The sequence below is a fragment of the Salmo salar genome, chromosome 01 (assembly GCF_965601325.2).
Source record: "Salmo salar chromosome 01, fSalSal1, whole genome shotgun sequence".
NCBI lineage: Eukaryota > Metazoa > Chordata > Actinopteri > Salmoniformes > Salmonidae > Salmo > Salmo salar.
Genome location: NC_138291.1, coordinates 146,745,670 through 146,761,616, shown reverse-complemented (window position 1 = coordinate 146,761,616; position 15,947 = coordinate 146,745,670). Strand labels below are relative to the sequence as shown.

Below are 15,947 nucleotides of genomic sequence, written 5' to 3'. Positions count from 1 at the left end.
ACCACGGGTAGCTGGCTTCCGGCTCTTCTTACGCCTAGCCAAACTACCCGTGTGCCCCCCCAAACATTTTCTTGGGGGTGCCTTTCGTGCATCTCCTTCAGCGCGTCCACTCTGGCCTCGTACCACCGCCTCTGCCTTGGCTGCCTCAATTTCCCACTGCGGGCGGCGATAATCCCCAGCCTGATGCCAGGGTCCGGCCCCGTCCAGAACTTCCTCCCAAGTCCACTTCTCCCGCCAGTCCAACTCGAACTCCGTCTGCTCCTTCCTCTGCTGCTTGGTCCTTTGGTGGTGGGTGATTCTGTCACGGTTGTCGTCGGTGAATGAGGACCAAAACGCAGCAGGTACGTGTATGCTCATCTTGATTTTTAATTACTCTCAAAATGAACATAAAAAAATAACAAACACGAAAAAACGAACGACAATAACAGTCTGACTAGGCACACGGCTAAGCACAGAACAATCACCCACCAATAACACATACAAACACACCCTAATATATGGGACTCTCAATCAAACAAACATAGAAACACACACACTAGACTAACCATAGAATTAACTAAACATAAACCAAAACCCGGAAATACTAAATCAAACACCCTTTACACAAACACACCACCCCGAACCACATAAAACAAATACCCCCTGCCACGCCCTGACCAAACTACAAAACAATTAACCTTATATACTGGCCAGGACGTGACAACATGTCACATTTATGAACCCTTTATAAAGCATGACATACTGTTATGGATGCTTTGTAACACATGTAGTGCTTATGAAGGATTTGTGAACACAGTATAAGCTAAACAATTTAAAGCAGGACCAACACTTTCATAAATGTACAAACTATTTAATTTGAGTTTCACAATAAGATCAATTTAGTTCATTGGTTATATTAAACAAAAGTAATATTAACAAAAGTATTTGTAACAAACAAAATCTATGGCAACTGAACCTATCAACTCACCAACACTTATAACAAGGCATGACTCAGATTGGCATAAATATAGTACCCACTACCTTCCGCCAAGAGAAGTAGACATCAATCATTCACTTAGACAGCTTGAGCAAGGGAGCTCTATTGCATTGGGGCAAATTCAACCTGAGCTCAAATAACATCCCTTCAGTTTCATGCATTGCAGACTAGAGGTGAGAAATGTAACATGTCCTTGTCCAGTGACCTACAGCACACTGTACCTACCACAGAGAAATAAATAAAAACAGTCAATGCTTATGTCCTCAATTTCTACTTTTTCTTTTTTTCCCCATCCAACAAGTCACATCACACAAGGCATTCATTAAAGCTAGGCACCTGTCCAAGGGAAAAGGTGCTTTAATGGCTCACATAAGACTACAGACCTGTATATTTGTGATTAGAAAACATTGAGGATTAGAAAACATTGTTATAAATCATACTGTTATTCGAGATGAATTAAGACAGTTATTGCTGATGCTGTAAAATATTGTAATATAATCGTCAGTGTTGGCAGTAAGAAACCACCATTTTTAAATATAAAAACAAGATAAGAATTGATAATTTCCTTCAGCAGACACTTGAGATGACAGACATAATGCACTTTGCTGGGATGGATTAATTCATTGCTTTTTGCACACTATCCACCCATTTCCTGTTGACTTGTCATACATAACTGAGCATGTGCCAGAGAGCATTGTGGGTCCCATAGGCCCCTTTCCCATCCACTCTGTAAACAGCCTCATTAACTGGCCACCCGATAGGCAATACAATGGAGAGTAATGCTGTGAAGGCTTGGATCTGTCCCATACATGACCAAGGAGAATAAAGTGGAGTATTACAGATGTTCTTCAATGGTTTTAGAGTTTGTCGTTTTGAGGATGGACGTGAAAAGTTCCAACCATCCAGTTCCATTGTGGTCCGTCTGCATTGACAGAGCAAGAGGAGAGAGCACCTTTGTTGACATCATACAGCCTACACTGAAGTTGAGTTTGAGAGGACAAGTCACCCAAACACCTCAGTCCTTCTAGATACTTACGGCTGCCCTTATGGCGAATTCCCCCCCCCCCCCCCCCCCCTCTGTCCATCCTTGCACCCCCCCAGAACCAGAGAGGGATGTACAGTGTAGGGTGCCTTAGTGGGCCCTGGTCAATTGCAACAGTGCAATAGCAGCTCTACCCGGAAGTGTCAGGGAGGAGTCTCTTAAACCAGCGCCCCACTGCCACATCCACCCTCATCACCAGGGTCACCCCCACCAGCACAAACACACTGCTCACCAGGAACCCTGAGGCCTCAAACATCAACCTGCAAATATATAGGAAACATGTTAAGAGAAGACATAATGCTTAATAGCATGCTAGAGAAGACAGATGACACATTTTGAGAGCATGATCAGGGACTTAGACAAACCCAATCACACAGAGTAGGAAGGAATGACACAAAGCCAATGCTGTGGTTACTGTGAGTTGGGAAAGATACTTACTTGGGTGCAAAAACCTTCCACACCATTAAATGTCTCCTGAGGATAGCAGCTGCACAGACTGATGCAAAGACCTGAAAGAGGGGAGAGGAGGTCCTGAGTCAATGGCAGAGCAGTAGCGTGTGTGTTAGGGATGGGCATGGTAATTCTACTATCCGAAGGGGCGTTATTATTCAAACACTTGTGAGAGTATTCATTTTGATAAATGTAGGTCTATTTTAAAACGTTGTCTAAATGAAATAGTTCAAGTTACCTTGTTACACACAGGCATATTTTCATGACGTTTGAAATTTTTAATTTAATAAAAACAAACTTTAAAAATGTAGTGTTTATGTACGGTCCATTGAGCTACTGCTGCTTCAGACGTCACATGGCTGACAGTACACTGTTTACAGCTGTAAATGTAGCCTACATTTGAGGACACACAAAGTGATTATTTTAATATCATTGTCTCTCTCATGGACTATGGGTTATGTTTTACATGAAAAGGCATTTTATACTATTACAGCATTTATCCCTCCGGTCAGCCCTGACAACGATATGCTATTTTCCCTACTTTAAACAACGATTAGCCTACGGGCACACACCAACAGAGACCTGACACAGATCAATGCAAAAATCTCACCAGAACAGAATCAGTTCTACAATGGCAAACTTCAGACTTCTTTTTCACTGTTGCTAATAGCCTAGGCTACTGTTAGCCAGAAACTACCGGAGAATAGCACCCAGAAAACAACTGCATACGGTTGTGGCATTTTGCGTCATTCTGATTAGTCAAGAGCAATATTTTTGTTATTTAAATAAACTTAAAATATGCATGATATTATTCTAATAGTGCTTACCTGTGCCCCGTTAATGAAGAGGTAGCGTGTTGCGAGCTGTAGAAGGGCAGAGCTGAACTGCTGGGGACTCTCCCTTAGTCTCATCTCCATGATAGCATTGTCCTCTCCTTCCTCCCCACCCCCTCCTCTTCCTCCTCGTCCCCCTCGCACCTCACACACCAGCGGCCAGAAGAGAAGCAGCGGACAAGCCACTGTATTCACAAACATACAGACACATCAGCATAAACTGACCATCATATTCATGATCAATATTCAGGTACACTGTGTAGCCATCAATTAACTTAAGTGGTTGTCAGTATTGAAATGTGGTACGGTATTACGCATAGACTGAAATAATGTCTGGAGGGATACGATTATAGCCACATTAACCACGATGTCAATCAACCTAAACACATTAGAATTCTTACTGTACAACACAGTAAACGGGTGAGTACCTGCAAAGAGGATGTGTGAGGAGAAGGTGTTGAGGGTGACCAGTGAAGCGGGGAGTATGGTGCCCGTGTGCCCACTAGGGAAGCCCACGAAGGCAGCAGCCCACTGGATGGATGGGAACGTAGGCAGATGGCCTGTGGCATGGAAGAACTGAGTGGCAGCCAGGGACCACAGCACTACCGGGGTCCAGGGCACAGAAAAGCCACCTGGCAGAGGGAGAGACAAGTCAAATCAAAGTAAAACCTTATTGGTCGCACACACATATTTAGCAGATGTTATTGCAGGTGTAGCGAAATGCTAGTGTTCCTAGCTCCAACAGTGCAGTAATATCTAACAATACACACAAATCGAAAAAGTAAAAGAATGGAATTAAGAAATATTAGGACGAGCAATGTCGGAGTGTGTCTGTCTGTCTGTATGCATGTATGGATCTATCTAGGTATGCACACTACCGTTCAAAGGTTTGGGTCACTTAGAAATGTCCTTGTTTTTGAAAGAAAAGCACATTTTTGTCCATTAAAATAACATCAAATTGATCAGAAATACAGTGTAGACATTGTTAATGTTGTAAATGACTATTGTAGCTGGAAACGGCAGATTTTATATGGAATATCTACATAGGCGTACAGAGGCCCATTATCAGCAACCATCACTCCTGTGTTCCATTGGCATGTTGTGTTAGCTAATCCAAGTTGATCATTTTAAAAAGGGTAATTGATCATTAGAAAACCAAATGGCAATTATGTTAGCACAGCTGAAAACTGTCGTCCTGATTAAAGAAGCAATAAAACTGGCCTTCTTTAGACCAGTTGAGTATCTGGAGCGTCAGCATTTTTGGGTTCGATTACAGGCTCAAAATGGCCAGAAACAAAGAATTTTCTTCTGAAACTCGTGTCTATTTTTACTCTGAGAAATTAAGGCTATTCCATGCAAGAAATCACCAAGAAACTGAAGATTTCGTGCAACGCTGTGTACTACTCCCTTCACAGAACATCGCAAACTGGCTCTAACCAGAACAGAAAGAGGAGTGGGAGGACCCGGTGCACAACTGAGCAAGAGGACAAGTACATTAGAGTGTCTAGTTTGAGAAATAGACGCCTCACAAGTCCTCAACTGGCAGCTTCATTAAATAGTACCCGCAAAACACCAGTCTCAATGTCAACAGTGAAGAGGCGGCTCCGGGATGATGGCCTTCTAGGCAGAGTTGCAAAGAAAAAGCCATATCTCAGACTGGCCAATTAAAATAAAAGATTAAGATAGGCAAAAGAACACAGACACTGGACAGAGGAAGATTAGGAAAAAAAGTTATGGACAGACGAATCTAAGTTTGAGGTGTTCGGATCAAAGAAGAACATTCGTGAGATGCAGAAAAAATTAGAAGATGCTGGAGGAGTGCTTGACACCAATGTGATGGTCTGGGGTGCTTTGGTGGTGGTAAAGTGGGAGATTTGTACAGGGTAAAAGGGATCTTGAAGAAGGAAGGCTATCACTCCATTCTGCATCGCCATTCCATACACTGTGGAAGGCACTTTATTGGAGCCAATTTCCTCCTACAACAGGACAATGACCTAAAGCACAGCTCCAAACTATGCAATAACACATTAGGGAAGAAGCAGTCAGCTGGTATTCTGTCTATAATGGAGTGGCCAGCACAGCCACTGGATCTCAACCCTATTGAGCTGTTGTGGGATCAGCTTGACCGTATGGTACGTAAGAAGTGCTCATCAAGCCAATCCAACTTGTGGGAGGTGCTTCAGGAAGCATGGGGTGAAATCTCTTCAGATTACCCCAACAAATTGACAACTAGAATGCCAAAGGTCTGCAAGGCTGTAATTGCTGCAAATGGAGGATTCTTTGACGAAAGCAAAGTTTGAAGGACACAATTATTATTTCAATTAAAAATCCTTATTTATAACCTTGTCAACGTCTTGACTATATTTCCTATTCATTTTGTAACTCATTTCATGCATGTTTTCATGGAAAACAAAGACATTTCTAAGTGACCCCAAACTTTTGAACGGTAGTGTATGTACAGTGCATCAAGAAAATATTCAGACCCCTTGAATTTTTCCACGTTGTTACATTACAACCTTATTCTAACATTTGATTAAATCGTTTTTTTTCTTCTGTGTGAGACACACACACACAGTACCAATCAAAAGTTTGGACAAGCCAACTAATTCAAGGGTTTTCTTTATTTTTAGTATTTTCTACAATGTAGAATAATAGTGAAGACATCAAAACTATTAAATAACACATATAGAATCATGTAGTAACCAAAAAAAAAGTGTTAAGAAAAATATATTTTATATTTGACATTTCTTCAAAGTAGCCACCCTTTGCCAAGAGTATGCAAAGCTGTCAAGGCATTCTGACAATCAGCTTCACCTGGAATGCTTTTCAAACAAACAGTCTTGAAGCAGTTCCCACGTATGCTGAGCACTGTTGGCTGCTTTTCCTTCTCTCCGCGGTCCAACTCATCCCAAACCATCTCAATTGGGTTGAGGTCGGGTGATTGTGGAGGCCAGGTCATCTGATGCAGCACTCCATCACTCTCCTTCTTGGTCAAATAGCCCTTATACAGCCTGGAGGTGTGTTGAGTCATTGTCCTGTTGAAAAACAAATGATAATCCACTAAGCGCAAACCAGATGGGATGGGGTATCGCCGCAGAATGCTATGGTAGCCGTGCTGGTTAAGTTTGCCTTGAATTCTAAATAAATCACAGACAGTGTCATCAGCAAAGCACCCCCACAACTCCTCCTCCATGCTTAACGGTGGGAACCACACATGCGGAGATCATCCGTTCACCTACTCTGCGTCTCACAAAGACAGAGGTTGGAACCAAAAATCTCACATTTGGACTCAGACCAAAAGACAGATTTCCACCGGTCTAACGTCCATTGCTCAAGTTTCTTGGCCCAAGCAAGTCTCTTCTTCTTATTGGTGTCCTTTAGTAGTGCTTTCCTTTCAGAAATTCAAACATGAAAACCTGATTCATGTAGTCTCCTCTGAACAGTTGATGTTGAGATGTGTCTGTTACTTGAACTCTGTGAAGCATTTATTAGGGCTGCTATTTCTGAGGCTGGTAACTCTAATGAAAGTATCCTCTGCAGCAGAGGTAACTCTCGTTCTTCCTTTCCTGTGGCGGTCCTCATGAGAGCCAGTTTCATCATTGCGCTTGATGGTTTTTGTGACTGCACTTGAAGAAACTTTCAAAGTTCTTGAAATTTTCCAGATTGACTGTTTCGCTTTGCTTATTTGAGCTGTTCTTGCCATTTCACGTGTTATTTCCACGTGTTTTCATAGTTTTGATGTCTTCACTATTATTCTACAATGTAGAAAACTGCAAACATAAAGAAAAGCCCTGGAATGAGTAAGTGTGTCCAAACGTTTGACTGGTACTGTGTGTGGATATATATATATATATCCTTGCAAAAGTATTCATCCCCCTTGGCGTTTTTCCTATTTTGTTGCATTACAACCTGTAATTTAAATTTATTTTATTTGGATTTCATGTAATGGACATATACAAAATAGTCCAAATTAGTGAAGTGAAAAAAAAAAAAAAACGTGTTACAAAAAATTACAAAAAGGAAAATTGGTGGGTGCACATGTATTCACCCCCTTTGCTATGAAGCCTCTAAATAAGATCTGGTGCAACCAATTACTTTCAGAAGATACATAATTAGTTAAATAAAGTCCACCTGTGTGCAATCTAAGTGTCACATGATCTCAGTAATATATATACATATATACATATATATATATATATATACACACATACATACATACATATATATATATATATACACACACATACATACACACACACACATACACCTGCTCTGAAAGGCCACAGTGTCTGCGGCACCACTAAGCGGCACCACGAAGACCAAGGAGCTCTCCAAACAGGTCAGGTACAAAGTTGGAGAAGTACAGATCAGGTTTGGGTTATAAATCTCCACAGCGGAGATTGGAGTATCCGTCCACAGGACCACTTTAAGCCTACACTCCACAGAGCTGGGCTTTACGGATGAGTGGCCAGAAAAAAAAGCCATTGCTTAAAGAAAAAAAAATAACCTTTTGGTGTTTGCCAAAAGGCATGTGGGAGACTCCCCAAACATATGGAAGAAGGTACTGTGGTCAGATGAGACTAAAAATTTGCTTTTAGGCCACCAAGGAAAATGTTATGTTTGGCGCAAACCCAACACCTCTCATCACCCCAAGAAAACCATCCCCACAGTGAAGCATGGGGTGGCAGAATCATGCTGTGGGAATGTTTTTCCATCTACAGGGACTTTGAAACTGGTCAGAATTGAAGGAATTATAGATGGCACCAAATACAGGGAAATTCTTGAGGGAAACCTGTTTCAGTCTTCCAGAGATTTGAGACTGGGAAGGAGGTTCACCTTCCAACAGGACAATGACCCTAAGCATACTGCTAAAGCAACACTAATGGTTTAAGGGGAAACGTTTAAATGTCTTGGAATGGCCTAGTCAAAGCCCAGACCTTAATCATATTGAGAATCTGTGGTATGACTTAAAGATTGCTGTACACCAGCGGAACCCATCCAACTTGAAGGAGCTGGAACAGTTTTGCCCATCCCAGTAATTGCTGCAAAAAGTATTGACTTTGAAGGGGTGAATAGTTAAAAAAAACTGAACTTGAGCGTGCTTGTCTTATTTCTTGTTTGTTTCTCAACAAAAAACATTTTGCATCTTCAAAGTGGTAGGGATGTTGTGTAAATCAAATGATACAAACCCTCCAAAAAATCAATTTTAATTCCAGGTTGTAAGGCAACAAAATAGGAAAAATGCCAAGGGGGTGAATACTTTTGCAAGGCACAGTATATTCTGAAAAATAGTATAATGAACAGCAATAGTTAAATAGGATAGGCCTTGACTACAATACAGTATATACATATGAAGTGGGTAAAACAGTACGTAAACATTATTAAAGTAACCCGTGTTCAATGACTATGTACGTAGGGCAGCAGCCTCTAAGGTGCATGGTAGAGTAACCGGGTGGTAGCCGGCCAGTGACAGTTACTAAAGTTCAGGGCAGGGTACAAATAAGTCAGGGGCAAATAAGATAAATCCATAATCATTAGTATCTCTAGTAGTTAGTTCGAGACAAACATGCAACATATGCAAAAGTAAAAATTACAGGCATGTTATAAAAGATGAAAAGAGGAACAAATAGTCAGACCATTGATCACACACTGTGAGCAGCTTACCAGAGTGCGCCCCCTGCAGGGCTTTGAGGGTAGTGGAGGAGGCGTGTATCTGCAGCAGGGCTCCCATCTCCAGGAGCAGCAGCAGGAAGGACAGGGACATGCCCTCTGGATGCAGCAGCAGCAGGCCCAGCCCTAGCAGGCCGCACAGCAGGACCACGGGGGCCGAGTAGACCGTACCCAACCCGTAGGCCTCCACGGCAGGCCGGTCGCCCCCCTCAGGAACCCTGGCTGGTTCTCCATCCTCCAGGGAGCGGCGCATGCGCTGGTAGAGCTGGGGGATAAGGTGGTGCAGCTCTGCCTGGGTGCTGATGCCCGTGCTGGCCCGGTAGCGGGGTGGGGGGAGCGATACAGGGCCTCGGACAGGGGTTGCAGCCCTGCTCTTGATAAATACGGTGAGCGGGTCCAGCCATAGCAGCGCCAGCCCTACGCCCAGCAGAGAGAAGGCAACCCTGGGGAGGGCCCGCTGGCCCAAGCTGATCAGCTCAGCCAGGTTCCGAAAGCTGTCCTCTGGGGTGGCAGCCACAGCCCAGTGGAGCCCCAAACAGACAGACAGCAGAGGCAGGATCCAGCGGGCCGTGAACACCGTGCCACCAGGGCTGTTCAGGTTGCCGTAGTGCCGCAGCCAGCGCCGCAGCAGGTAGGTCCAGGCGCCCAGAGAGGCCAGAGACAGGATGTAGTGCAGGTTCTTCAGACGGCTGTCCTGCACCCGTGACAGGGGGGAGAGGAACGGGGAGGGCTGGCAGGAGCCCTGCTCCTCACGACAGCCGTGGAAGAAGAGGGAGAGGTAGAGAGAGCCCACTAACACACCCAGGCAGGCCAGGAAGGTGCTGCTCTCCCTCCTCACGGCTAAGGGGGACAGAACTGGGGAGGGCAGCAGCCCAGCGGGTTTCAGGGGGTCATGGACAGGGGGCAGCAGGAGGCCGTCCCAGTTGAGATGGAAGGGGACATAGAGGCTCAGGGAGAAGAGCAGAAAGGTGACCACACGGCCCTCTGCTATTACATAGCTGTCAGAGAGCAGGGAGGCACAGCGCAGGAGGAGCACCAGGAGGGGAGGGGTTAATAAGAAGCGAGGCAAGGTCAGCCAGCCACGTCTTGGGGCCACCTCTCCACCCTCAGCCGCTGTAGTCTTCCTGGCCCGTCGGGCTCTCCAGAGGACCAGTACCTCAGAGGAGAGGGCTGCAGCCGCCAGGCACCAGGACCCCTCAGCATAGCCCTGGGTGAACAGCTGACTTGCAGCCACACACACCCCCACCACAGTGGCTGCCACCAGAGGGACCCTCAGCAGACCACTCTCCCTCACCAGCACAGAGGACATCTCAGAGAGGACGTAACACAGCACGCAGGCACACGCCAGGACAGCTATGCCGGCAGCCATCTTGGCTGGGTTGAAGTGGGCCCAGGTGGCGCGGCAGGTGTCCCGGACAGAGGTCAGGTACTCCTGCAGGGAGGCCACTAGTTCTGGGGTGGGAGAACGGCCCTCTTTGACGGTGCTGAGGTACTTGGAGGAGAGGCGGGAGAAGTCTGCCTGCAGCTGAGACAGACTCTCTGGAGGGATGTCTTTGGCCATGCTGGAATAGGTCTCTAGGAAACGGTTGACCTTCAAAAAGACAAAAAAGGGTCAAATTTATCATTTGTGTGGTCACGATACCAGAATTTTGGCTTCGATACCGACACCAGGTTTAGCATCACAATACCATCACCATGCTTGATACCACGTCAAAACAAGATGTATTAGCCAAAGTCACAGAACGGGACTTGATCCAGAAAGATCTTTTGAGTTCAATATCAGTCATGCCATTTTTCAGAGATAGCCATGTATGCATTAATGAAATCAATTTTACAATCAATTTGACTTTGTTTTTACCAATATATACTGAACAAAAATATAAACGCAACATGTAAAGTGTTGGTTCCATGTTCATGAGCTGAAATAAAAGATCGCAGAAATTATCTATACGCACAAATTGCTTATTTCTCTCCAATGTTGTGCACAAATTTGTTTACATCCCTGTTAGTGAGCATTTCTCCTTTGCCAAGATAATCCATCCACCTGACAGGTGTGGCATATCAAGAAGCTGATTAAACAGCTTGATCATTACACATGCCAGCCCAGGACCTCCTCATCCGGCTTCTTCACCTGCGGGATCGTCTGAAACTGAGGAGTATTTCTGTCTGTAATAAAGTCCTTTTGTGGGGAAAAACTCTTTCTGATTGGCTAAGCCTGGCTCCCCAGTGGGTGGGCCTGGCTTCCATGTGGATGGGCCTATGCCCTCCCAGGCCCACCAATGGCCTAATTAATTTATTTCAATTGAGTGAAATTGTTGCGTTTATATTTATGTTCAGTATAACTACATAACGGTAATCATTTATTTGAATGGTAAATCTCTATTGACAAATTGAGTCAATCAAGATGTAGCCTATCCACATTACAAGTGAATGCATATTCAATAGGAGTGTGGGCATGCATTGAGTTATTGAGCTTGTCTTGGCTGATTTCAAAGGGCTATAGACATAAAACAATCTGTTTCCTTTCCATTTGGGACTTATTGTATTGAACTGATGAACAACATTTGCATAGAAGTGCGCCATATCTCTTTATCCCGTGTGGCTCAGTTGGTAGAGCATGGTGTTTGCAACGCCAGGGTTGTGGGTTCGATTCCCACGGGGGACCAGTACGGCGAAAAATGTTTTATGAAATGTATGAATTGTATGCATTCACTACTGTTAGTCGCTCTGGATAAGAGCGTCTGCTAAATGACTAAAAATGAAATGTAAAATTACTTCATTCACACAGAGCGAGAGAGACAGGAGAGACGTGGCTGAGGCGAGGGAGATGAAGTGAATGAATACATTTTTTTGCAATGACTATGTTTTTGGTGACAATGAGCTTTAAAAATCATCATATTTTGCATTATGGTTTGCATATTATCACAAACAAAGTACAAGGGTCATGAATTGATGTTAGCTTCACCTGTAAGCTAGCAAGGAAAGTTAGCCTACAAAGCTGGAAGCTACCTGTATCTTCTTGCATTGTAAAGTGTTCTAGCCTGTAATGGAAATTATTTTCTAAACAGTTGCAACATTTCTACATGCCATATTATTGAAGTGTGTTAACTTCAGTGTAGCATGAGTGAGGAGCTAACATGCAGCCCAGACTCCCAGTGAGGGAAGCGGTTCCTCAGTACAGGCTAAAGCTAGCAATGAATAAGTGGAGCAGGTACGGTGAGCTTGCGCTATAAGGGGACATCAGCTGCACTTATAGAGAGTTGATCCTCTCTCAAATCAGTAGATGATGTGAGAGAAGTACTGAAAGTAACAAATTCTAGTACTGAATCATTTTCCATGTTCTAGTATCAAAAAAGTACAGAAGTTTCGGTATACCGTACAACAAATGTGCAGCCAATTGTAATGTTCAACATACATCACATGTGCATCTGACATGATAACAGATCTTTGGGATTACCTGTTTGGCATTGATCCACAGTGCCTCTGTCTGGCTGAGACCTGCTGGTGCACCTCCTGTCTGGCTGTCTGCAGGGAACAGAGGCAGCAGGACCTGTCCCACACTGCTGTAGGGGATGGGGATGCCCAGGAGCAGGGCCAGGGTAGGCACCAGGTCTGTCTGGGGCACCATCTCAGGATCACTCTACAGGGAGACAGAGACAAAACAAGGGTCATTAAATGTGGAATGATTAATGCAACACTCACTATTCCTATCATGATTGTTGAGGATATTATAGGAATGGTGGGAATGTGCAGCTGCTATACTCACCTGGGAAGGGGATGCTGGAAAGAGGGGAGAGGGGCTGTAGAGGAAGATGGCAGCATCAGTCTCCTTCTGGCTCTCTCCCCCGTGGTCACCTGTATCTGTCATACCGTGATCTCCCATAACCACTAAAAGGGTGTCATTCTGCAGCCGATCAAGCACAGATCTTGGGGACAAAACAATGGTCAGACTGGTAGAGCCATGGTATGTCATCTGACATACCGCACACAGTATTTTAGAGAGCATTGTACAAATGCAATCCTAAAGACAGTTCTTTAAAATGGCATTGATATTACATTCTGTACTACTGAATCTAAGAGAGTATGATATAGCCTAGTGCTACTGTGGCCAGGAGACCTTATAATTCCCACTGACCTGATGACCCCATCCATCTGGGTGAGCTTGTCAGCCATGGCCGGGTGGTCAGGACCAAACCTGTGGCCACAGTGATCCACCCCCAGGAAGTGAGCTACCAGCACATCCCAGTCATCACTTACCACTGAGGAAGAGAGGAGAGAGAGAGATGTGAAGGAGAAGTCCAATACTGTACACCACAAATGCAAATGTGTCTGGCTGTCTGCCAATGCTTACTGATGTTGTACAGGTGCTGCAGAATTCCATTGTCCACTGTGTGCAGATCCTTGACATTGAAAGAGGGGAAGGGCAGGGAACGGTGGAACTTTTTGGGGAAGAGACTTTCCCATGTGTCATCACCCATGAAGACCACTCTCTTGCCTATAGAAAGGAGAAAGGGAATAATCAGGCAAAGCCGAGTTCAAATCTTCATCATGTCCCATCTGTGCCTTTCTGAGTATAACCTTAAATGTTTTACTTACAGGATAGCGAATTGAGCCAGACTTTATAGACTGTCACTCACCCACTTCTGCTAGCTGGTGAACTAGGTTGTCCTCCAGGATGGCGCTGGAGGCAAAGTTATTGCCCACATCAATGAAGGTGGGCAGGGAGCCTGTGGTGAAGCCCTTGATCCTCTGCATAGTGGTGGTGGGGGGGTCGGCACGGAATGGGAACAGGCGGGCATGGGAGGGCTTTGATGAGGTCACTTCCTCCAGCACGGGCAGCTTGTTCTCGAAAGGGCGGGGCTCTTTGTTTGCGGGGTCAAAGCGGGCAAAGTCGATCTTCAGGGCGTCTATGATGAGAACCACAGCTTTGCGGAAGCGTGGCTGTCCTTGGCAAAAGTCCCCCTGCTGGCCCCCTGGCAGCAAAACATCCCCACAGGTGCTGGTCCGGTTGACCTCCAGCCTCACCAGCAGGAAGCCGCCCACAAACAGGAAGATGCCAATGTAGAACATGGCACACAGCCACAAGAGCAGAACTAGGATGGGGAGTCTCTTCATCCTAGGGACAGATCATAGACTGTATATGGGCCAAATGCATGAGTGTAGAAACAATTTGCTGGTTGTAGCTGGAATCTTGATCATGACATACAAATGTCAATAGCCAACTGATAATCACGTTCATTGCTATAGCGGCAACATTTCTAACGTGATTTAAAAATAGTATAGAATCTTGCAATATATGTACACATTCAACCTCTATGTAACCGTAGGCTACCACTAACAGCAAACTGGCTAACGTTCGCTAGCTACTGGTACACAAGAAGTGCCATAGCATCCATAACCATGGGCCAAAAAGTTAAATTATCTGACGTGTCCTTTCCTTAAGACTGGCTGCGTTAGAATTCAAGTTAGCGAGCTGGACTTGTAACTTGTTACCACGTAGCTATTTACATGATCTGTTTTAAATGCAACAGCCATATCGCTGATCAGTTGCTAGTGCTAGCTAGCCTAGCTACCAATCTGTACCGTTACTAGCTAACGTTACTGACCTTGTAGAGCTCCGTTTTGTCCTCTCTGAGACGGGTCTTGTCGATAACGAGTGTATACACGACCGCCAGCAACGAGACAGGTGCCTCAGGTACACACAGTGCGATAATATTCCCTCTTACCTTCATTGGGACTCCAGCTCAGCTATTCATTCAACTACCAGCGCCTAGCAGATCGGAAGCGCATGTCCCTACACGGTCACCTTTCGCTGTAACCCCACTTCCGGTATATACTTCTTCTTCTTTGGTATTATTGTGGTCTGCAAAAAATATATATAAATAATAATTGCATGCTACCACCTACTGTATCGGCTGTGTATCAGCCTACTATTCTGTAGTACGAATTAATTACACAATGTGAAAACATTTCCCTACTAAGTAACCCTGCTTACATTAAAATCTCACCACTATTCCACTACTTTGGCCCTATCTCATCCTACTCCAGGCCAGCAGCCTGGAAGGACGGAACACTATCATTCAAAACATCCTGTAACTCTTCCGCAGTAAAATCTAAGACACCCAAGTACTTCTCTGCAACTGCCACCACAACATCTATCCTCTGTGATTTACGTTCCATTCCTGCGGTACAATCGACAACCAGGGCCATGAACACCAAAAAAGCAACCTTACTGAAGCACATTATTCATATCACTATAGGCCTCGGGCCTACTCACAGGTATCCTCATAGGATCCCTTACCCTGGACCCATTTTCCTCTACTATTCTCTTCACTGCCTCAGCATACGACACCTTCTGCACTACTCTGATCCTGGCAACCTTATCCTGCCTTTCTCTCAAAGGACACCTCTGATCTCCAGCACCATGGGCACCCCAACAGTTTACACACCAGTAGTGGAAAAAGTACCAAATTGTCATACTTGAGTAAAAGTAAAGATACCTTAATAGAAAATAAAGTCAACCAGTAAAATACTACTTGAGTAAAAGTCTAAATGAATTTGGTTTTAAATATACGTAAGTATCAAAAGTAAATGTATTTGCTAAAATATACTTAAGTTTCAAAATAATAAATAATGATTTCAAATTCCTTATATTAAGCAAAGCAGACGGCACCATTTATTTTTATTTTATTTTATTTACGGATAGCCAGGGGCATACTCCAACACTCAAACATAATTCACAAAGTATGTGTGTTTAGTTTGTCCACCAGATCAGATGCAGTAGGGATGACCAGGGATGTTCTCTTGATAAGTGTGTAAATTGGACCATTTTCCTGTCCTGCTAAGAATTCAAAGTGTAAAGAGTACTTTTGGGTGTCAGGAAAAATGTATGTTGTAAAAAGTACATTCATTTCTTTAGGAATGTAGTGAAGTAAAAGTTGTCAAAAATATAAATTGAAAAGTAAAGTACAGATAC

The 15,947-nt window shown here is 44.3% G+C and overlaps 1 protein-coding gene across 2 annotated transcripts; it reads right to left on the bottom strand.

Moving 5' to 3' along the window:
- Window positions 1-342: 342 nt before the first annotated feature.
- Window positions 343-14,848, bottom strand: pigo (phosphatidylinositol glycan anchor biosynthesis, class O). Of its 2 annotated transcripts, none has more exons than XM_014131980.3 (11): window positions 14,698-14,848; window positions 13,609-14,087; window positions 13,323-13,466; window positions 13,107-13,230; window positions 12,738-12,897; window positions 12,429-12,611; window positions 8,966-10,562; window positions 3,730-3,933; window positions 3,296-3,486; window positions 2,457-2,527; window positions 343-2,278 (listed from the first exon to the last, which is right to left on the bottom strand). In XM_014131980.3, the coding sequence occupies exons 2-11, from the start codon at window positions 14,084-14,086 to the stop codon at window positions 2,149-2,151; spliced, it is 3,282 nt and encodes a 1,093-aa protein (XP_013987455.1). In that variant the 5' UTR covers window position 14,087; window positions 14,698-14,848; the 3' UTR covers window positions 343-2,148. The 2 variants fall into 2 exon arrangements, with proteins under 2 accessions (XP_013987455.1, XP_013987445.1); XM_014131970.3 differs by having other exon boundaries at window positions 14,578-14,791.
- Between the last annotated feature and the right edge of the window lie 1,099 nt (window positions 14,849-15,947).

Bases quoted from the DNA above. Each gene is read 5' to 3' on its own strand.
- pigo (XM_014131980.3), bottom strand. From the start codon at position 14,086: ATGAAGAGACTCCCCATCCTAGTTCTGCTCTTGTGGCTGTGTGCCATG. The intron at 3,487-3,729 runs GTACTCACCCGT...TTGTGAATACAG, and splicing joins CTCACACATCCTCTTTGCAG to TGGCTTGTCCGCTGCTTCTC. The intron at 2,528-3,295 runs GTAAGCACTATT...CCCCTCTTTCAG, and splicing joins TCTTCATTAACGGGGCACAG to GTCTTTGCATCAGTCTGTGC.